This window comes from Brassica oleracea, chromosome C6, assembly GCF_000695525.1.
Source record: "Brassica oleracea var. oleracea cultivar TO1000 chromosome C6, BOL, whole genome shotgun sequence".
NCBI classification, from domain to species: Eukaryota; Viridiplantae; Streptophyta; class Magnoliopsida; order Brassicales; family Brassicaceae; genus Brassica; species Brassica oleracea.
Genome location: NC_027753.1, coordinates 6,702,205 through 6,709,756, shown reverse-complemented (window position 1 = coordinate 6,709,756; position 7,552 = coordinate 6,702,205). Strand labels below are relative to the sequence as shown.

General features: G+C 35.7%; 1 protein-coding gene across 3 annotated transcripts; it reads right to left on the bottom strand.

The window, feature by feature from the left end:
- Positions 1-1,349: 1,349 nt before the first annotated feature.
- LOC106300587 (protein SPA1-RELATED 4) lies at positions 1,350-4,674 on the bottom strand. Of its 3 annotated transcripts, none has more exons than XR_001262041.1 (8): positions 3,803-4,674; positions 3,567-3,724; positions 2,652-3,501; positions 2,439-2,585; positions 2,142-2,323; positions 2,012-2,049; positions 1,866-1,925; positions 1,587-1,766 (listed from the first exon to the last, which is right to left on the bottom strand). XR_001262041.1 is itself a non-coding variant. In XM_013736763.1 (7 exons), the coding sequence occupies exons 1-7, from the start codon at positions 4,394-4,396 to the stop codon at positions 1,578-1,580; spliced, it is 2,310 nt and encodes a 769-aa protein (XP_013592217.1). In that variant the 5' UTR covers positions 4,397-4,673; the 3' UTR covers positions 1,350-1,577. The 3 variants fall into 3 exon arrangements, 1 of the variants encoding a protein (XP_013592217.1); XR_001262042.1 differs by having other exon boundaries at positions 2,156-2,323; XM_013736763.1 differs by having other exon boundaries at positions 1,350-1,766; positions 2,012-2,323; positions 3,803-4,673.
- Between the last annotated feature and the right edge of the window lie 2,878 nt (positions 4,675-7,552).

Genomic DNA, 7,552 nt, shown 5'->3' with positions numbered 1-7,552 from the left:
TTGGAGCTAGCAATAAGTAGTATTAGAAAGTGAGAGATAAAGGATAGATTTAAAAACACCGTCTGGGACAGAAGGTTTCTCAACATTAACTAGATCTCGATCCGCGTAACCGCGCGGTTTTTTGTTTTCATTTATTTTTATATAAACATTTTGTTTTCAATTCTAAATTGATATATATTATAATATATATGTGTCTATCAATTTTTAAAACATAATAAGTTTACGGTATATTTTTTCATTAAATAGATTGTTTCAAACTTTCACATGTATTTGTATCTTCTTCTATATATATATTTTCGGATTATTATTTCATTATTAAAATCGCATAGATTAGTAAAATATTGTTTTATTGTCATATTCAAAGATATTGTAACATTTCACAGATTTAGAAAGTTTTAAAAAAATTAAACTTTCCGCTTCATAGATTTATATTATCAAGTAAATAATTAAACATTTAGTTTTTGTTTAAGTTTTGAAATAAACTATATAGTTAAAAAAAAATCATTGGTTTAAGGTAGTAAAGATTAATCATTGTTAGATAATATGATTTTTGTTATTTAAAAAAAATCTTTATAATTTTAAAAGTTAACATCGACAAATATTTAAATAATTAACATATGGAGGTATAGTATTACAACATTTAATTAAATCTATTTAATTTATACTATCTATAAATCCAATGGATCATGTATTGTTTAAATCCAATTATTGATAGCCTAATAAAAAAATTTGGTAGGCCTAAAATTTAAATGATAAGATTATAGATTAAATGCAACATGATTTTCTAGAAATATGTCCATTAGGTCTTTTTTTAAAAAAATCACACATGAATCAAAGTTGTGACTTCTGTTTTAATATATAAAGATACATATCACAAACTCTGTGTGGCTTAGGAAGATCTACAAGCTTTGTTTACGCTGAAGATTCATGAGGTAAGGTCCCCTTTCATTCCAGGTATACAAAAAATCAATTAGTAGAATGTTTTTTTATTCCTACGACTCAACAAAGAGATCAAAACATATAAAACTTTGAAATGTCTTGTGTTTGGAGTCATGAATTTCAAGATGGTCAAGCCATTTGCATCCATTAGGCCATGATTAACTCCGGTCGGGTTTCTTAGCTTCGGCTAAGAGACGGTTGTTAGTTTCGGCTAAGAGACGGTTCTTAGCTTTTAACTAAGAAAAGCTAAGAACCGTCTCTTAAATAAAAGATATAAAAGACGTCTCCTAACCGTAAAGTGTAAAAAAAAAAGTCAAATTATGAGTTAAAAATCCCAAATAAGAAACCAGAGTTAATCATGCTCTTAGAAGCTAAATCAGGAATGACTAAGTGTTAATAGGACACACAGATTAAAGAGATTTAACGATTCCTTGTATGTCAAGTTACTTACTGGTTTAATTAGGGTTTACAATAAGTATACTATACATACAAAGATGCTTCTATACACAAATACACAGTAGCAACCATGTTTCCCACTTTTACTACTCACTCACTCTCCCAAAATTGTTTCCTATACCAATCAAACCAAGAATAAGAAACCTCTGAAAACTATTATTTTTCCGTGGATCACATTTGGTTCATACCATCTCCAGAATCTTGATGTTTCCAGTGGAGTTTGCAGCAACTAAGGTGGAAGATTGTCCGCGCCAGCAGACAGAAGATATGAACTGAGAGGCATCCTCTACTTCGAGCCCCGACACAGGGTCTACAGTTTTGAACTTGTATGACAAAACCGGCATTGGAAATGCCTTGTGGTACACATAAACCTGTCCAGTGAAGCACAACCAAGTCACTTTTATACTCAACAATGGGATCACCGGTTCATCATATTTTTAAGTTTATCATTGAAGTGAGTGTTGACATACCTCATTAGTCTCCGAGCCTGTTGCTAGATAGCCATCAGAGACCGATAATCCGACAAAGTTCTAAAGCACAATGCAAGAACAGAGATGTGTTTATTATCTAACAAAGCTGGGGTTGAAATGAAGCAGAGTTCCAATAGAATTTGTACCTTCAAATTAGTGTGTCCCATGAATGAGTGAACAGGCGCTTCATTAACACCAGAAACAGACATCGATAAGTCCCATAGCTTCAGAGTGTTATCCGTCGAAGATGACACAAGTGTTGATGAATCTACAAACCTGACATAACTTACAGTCTTTGTGTGACCAATCATTGTGCAAAGAGGAAGCTTAGGGTTCCTTAAATCATAGTAGTAAACTCTGTGATCTGCTGAACCAAATGCTAAAGACCGACCCGAATCTGACGGAAACTGGACACAGCATACATTTGCCTTTGTCTTAATTGTTCCAATACTGACCCCCTGAAACCACAAATTCAACCGTCAACAATGATACAACCCTTGAAGTAATCCAAACTCTGGCAACATCCAAGAAACCGGTTTTTAAGTACATGTTGGTTTAGTTTTAGAGTTTTGCCTGATTGATACTCCACAGCTTCACAGAACCATCATCGCTACCACTTGCTAACAATGTTGGATCTGCTGTTGATATATCAATGGACCATACACGCTTCTCATGCTCCTTCATCTCTGTAACCAACTGTCCTCTTGCAACATCCCACACCTAACAAATAGTACTGATGCCATAAATATTATGAAAAGAGCATAACTTCAATAAAATATAACTAACCTGAACCACGCCTTCGAAGTTACTTGATGCAATTTGGCTCTTAATGTAGTTGTTCCAACATATACCACTTAGCTTAGACCGGCTAGCTAGTTCCACCACAGGGTAGTGAATGTCCCTGCCATCGTTTATGATCGACTCGCACTCAAATATCTTGATCTTCTTGTTGACACCAGCCGTGGCGAAAAGCTCCCCATCACGGTCAAACCCAATTGCGCAAACGAGGTTAGCTGAGTTCAACAAGTCCCCTTGCTTCAAATCTGCTTTCACTCTCATCTTACTGAAAGTCAAGTACTTGCATAAACCCTCAAGGAATGGATCAATCCACCCGCCTTGCCTAGAATCCGGTTGTGTCAGGTTGCTTACTGAACTTTTACCATCACTACTCAACGCTGAGTAGTATCTTGCCAACGGTTTGTCATTAGAAGCAGAAGCAGAAGCTTTGATTTGTCTGTATCTTGTTGCAAAGAAGACAGATTCAAGTTTCTTGAAGTTTCTCATCAACCGAGAGCTTTCAAGAAGCGTGCTGTCTAGAGCATCGTCCTCGTTTTCCTCTGCTTCAACTCCCTCAGCTCCTTGTCTGATCCGTTTCCTTGAGACCAAGAACGAAAGGACATCGTTTCCTTTTTGCTTCAAGCTCAGCTGTCTTTTCAAGACTTGATCAATGTCTGAAGAAAGAAGCGAAACCGTATCCTTCAACTTGTCTGCCGTTTCTTGCTTTCTTTGTTGAATCAGAAACAAGAACTCGAGCAGTAACTCCTGTTCCTCGATTCTCTCCCTTAGCTCTATCGCAGCTTCACGCTCTTCCAAACTCTCTCTAGGTTCATTGATAAACTCGCTTTTCAGCAACTCACTGAAAGGAGACAAGAAGACTCTATAAAGGAAAGAACTTTTCTCATTAAAGAAAGAATCAATCACCTCATGGACGGTCGATAGCTAGGCTCAGGGTGAAGTAACCACAAGCAGAAGGAAGCTTCTTTAGGCCAGTTGAGCAGTATCTGAGGCGGAAGAACACGATGTCTTAAGCTAGACATAGTTCTTGACTTCTCTTCTCTGGAGGAGACAGGACAAAACAGCTGCACAAACGGCTCAGCATTCATCAAATAAGTTCTCTCAAGAAAACAAAAAATAAAAAAACATATTATTCCACAAACCTCAAAGAGAAGAACACCAAGACGGTAAACATCAGAAGCATAAGCATTAGCACAACCAGTATCTTCTTCAGGACTTGTATACCAACTCATCTCCATAGCCAAGATCTCTTTCATAGGAAACGGTTGAAACTCTTCTTCTTTGCTCGAGCCACCAACCTCTTGAGACTTCTTCATTGTTTCCTTTGGCCTTTCCTCATCAGACCCGGAATCCGAACAAGAAGCGGACTCGATAAACGAAACGCGGTTGAAGGAAGACATAACGAAACAAGACGGCCTAACATTGTGAACAACAACGCCTTGAGAGTGAGCTGCATTCACAATCTCAACGATTTGTCTGAAAACATGAAAACACTCGAACGCATCCACCGATCGTTCTGGGTTGTCTAACCACTGACGCAGGCTAACGTCTTCGCATTTCAAAGCTCTCACAATATCATCAGCTCTCAGGGTATCTTCTTTGTGTGAACCAAGTAAGCTTCTAACATAACCAATGTGAGACAAGAAGGACTTAGAACGATCTCTCTCAGCTGGTAAGAACTCTGAAACACCAGAGGTGTTTAATCCTCTGGAGTTAGATTCTGAAGAACCCTCCATACTACCAATACTTCATGTCTTAAGCAAAAGAGATTTAGGAAGAAAGAAATGATTTTTAAAGGACCCTTTAGACAGAAAAGACCAAACCCAGATATAAAAATGCAACCTTTGATGACATAAAGAGACAAACACAGAGGAAGGTTCTCGACCACTAAGCAATAAAGGGGAGGAGGAAGAAGATAAGAAGAAGAAGTAGTTTGGGGTTTAAGAGGCTCCGAGAAACTGGAACCACACATCCCCCAAGCAAAGCACAGATCGGTTGTTTTTTGGGCCTACGAGTTTTTACTTCATAGTGAGGGTTTTTATTGATTTGGAATCTCTTCTTCCTTCTCTTTCCACGCAAGCAACGTGGTGAAACGACGACCTAGGAAACTACACAACGTAAAGGCTAAACCTTTTTTTTTTGTAATTGTTTTCGCTCCATTATGTAAATAAGTGAAAGTATAGGGTCAATAATGATAATACTTTTGTGGGGAATTGCAAAAGCTGCCTATAATTTGTGAATATTTTTTCAAAATGAACTATTACTCTTTGTTATCCTACACAATACCACTATTTTTATACTTTTTGAGAAAAAAAAATATATCAGTGGTGTGTTTAAAAAATGTCTTATTTGCTAAATAGCCAAAAAAAGTGAAATTAGATTTTTAGAGAGAGAGAGAGTAGAGAGAAATAGGAAGAGAAAGTAAGAGAGAATAGATGTTTTTAGTTAGTTAGTGAATTTTATTTTATTTTGTGTCTATTGGGTGTAATTTACCTTTAAAAAATTGATCAGTCAAAATAAGTATTTGGTAAAAAATAAAAATTGAACACAAGCACATTTGACTTTTGTAGTCTTGACTTCTTTCATCCTTTCTGTAAGCCTATTTCATGAATCCAAGCATGTTACAACTACTGATGTACATATAATACTTCTTCTTTTTGTAAAAGGGCATCTGATGTACATATACTTGAATAAAAACAAATAAGCATATAACGAATATAAAAATCCAAAAGAAGATATATAAAATGAGAATGAGAAAAATAACAACATGATTGTAGACCTAACAAAATGGTTGAAGACCTAACAAAAAGAAATAAAGGTACTGCGATTTGAATAACAAGAAAACAATATTGTTTGTATTATTGATTTGGTGAATGGAAGAGAATGTATTGGTGGGAGCATTTAATGACCAGAGGGAGTTTCCATTTCCATGGAATGGATTGAGACAAGTCTACATTGGTAGAAGAAAAAAAACAAAACCACAAACACGGCACGTGTATTTTTTTTGTATCTATCATATATTACGAAATTATCTTTTCAATACATGGCAAAATAAAACATTAGCTTTGTTATAAACCAAGCGGTGATCGACCCATATCAGGCCCAAACCGTCCGGCTCATCAGCTATCCATCCGACCCATTCGTTAATGATTTAGGTGAATGAGAGTTTACATTTATCTATACTTGATGTTTATCTTTTTCTATATGTATTTAGGATAAATACTATTTTCTATTCCTATTAGGAATATGATTTCATTTTCTCTTCTGACGGTCTAAATAAGACGGTCTAATACTTGTATAAATATAGACCTCTGGTCATGATTAATAATAAGCCTGCACAGCATCTCTTTTATAACACGTTATCAGCACGATAGCCTCTAACTCTAAGCTCCCACGAAATTCCTTAAACTCAGCCGAATATCACAAAACTCTAATTCCGGCGGAACTTCAAAGAGATCGTTCTCCCAAACCGTGAGGACCCAGACGACGAGCAATATATCAAATTGAAGCTCTCGCCGAGACGAATCAGACGCTGCAAACCGCTTATCGATCTGATCACTGACGCGCCGTCACGCTCTGCTACAGTACGCGTCGCCGATTTGCTTTTGAACCCTAATCGTTTTACTAACCCAAATCCGAGCTCTCTCTCTCTCTTGAAGTTAGCTCTTTCTAGACGTGATCAAGTAAACCAGACGTTCTCCTTCTTCCCTGTTCGTGATCCGACCAAGCAAGCAGCACGTCTGCGACCCGACTCGAAGAACGATCAGCTCGCGGCCTCTTTCTCTCTTTGGTGGTCAAAATTTACACTCCATAAGTTTCTAAAGGTAAAACTTGAAACTTAAAAGAACCTACACTGAATTTGGTTGATTGATAAAAATCTGAACCATTAAAATTTGAAGAACCCTAATCTAGGATAACAGAAACCCTAACATATGGAACTAAGTTTTGGTTAGATTGTTTTCCTATTAAGTTGATAGATCAATGGTTGTTAGGGTTGCTAGAACATTGATTGATCAGTAAGGGCATTGAAACCCTAAATCTAAATTATATGATTCGTTTTTTTTATGATGTTTTGAAAATCTGAAATATCAAAAACCTAAATTAATCCGACTGTTTTGATTGATTGAATTATTTTGATGTATCTGAGGTTTAGGTTGCTAGATTAAAACCTTGAATTATCTTTGATGATTGTTTGAGTAAATAGAACTGTTTAGAATCGAATTTGATCTTAAAATTGTTAAATTGCTGAAAACCCTAATTTTCCTTTTTGCATAAATCAATTGATAAACAAGTTTCCATATTGTGATTAATTGTTTGAATATTGAATGAACTGATTAGGAAAATTGCTAGTTTTGATTAAAACCATAATCTGTCCAGAACTGTGAAATTCCTTTTTGCTAAAAGTAGAAAATTACTTTTTTCTTGAAATTTCATTTTCTACTTGTTGGAAAAATTTTCTTTTACTGTTAGGATTGCTAGAAAATTGCTAAAATTGACTGATTGATCTGATTTAATTCTTTTCTAAAGTTTGATATTGATAAAATCAAACCGAAAAAAATGGGCCTTGAAACCCTAATATGATCTGATGAAACTTGCATTATTATTCTGATTGCTTGGTCATACTAAATGTTTTAAGAAAAGTAAAACATAAGAATTATTGACCTGGTCTCACATTTATTAAAAATCGGCCTGAATATGATTGTTGTTATGATTGATGCTTTGATTGCATTCAGATATAAAATCCGACCTCTAGGGTTGTTGCATCACAATTTTATAAGGTCGTGTGGCCTAAAACATCATATAGACCTCGCATACTTGTTTTTCTCGCACCATGGCCGAGTAGTTAATTGTTTGGTCGAGAGACTTGTGAAACCGTATGCATTGATTTTATT

Coding starts and splice junctions, on each gene's coding strand:
- LOC106300587 (XM_013736763.1), bottom strand. CDS start 4,396: ATGGAGGGTTCTTCAGAATCTAACTCCAGAGGATTAAACACCTCTGGT. Junction 3,502..3,566: donor AGCTATCGACCGTCCATGAG/GTGATTGATTCT, acceptor GTCTCCTTTCAG/TGAGTTGCTGAAAAGCGAGT. Junction 1,926..2,011: donor TGGGACACACTAATTTGAAG/GTACAAATTCTA, acceptor ATTGTGCTTTAG/AACTTTGTCGGATTATCGGT.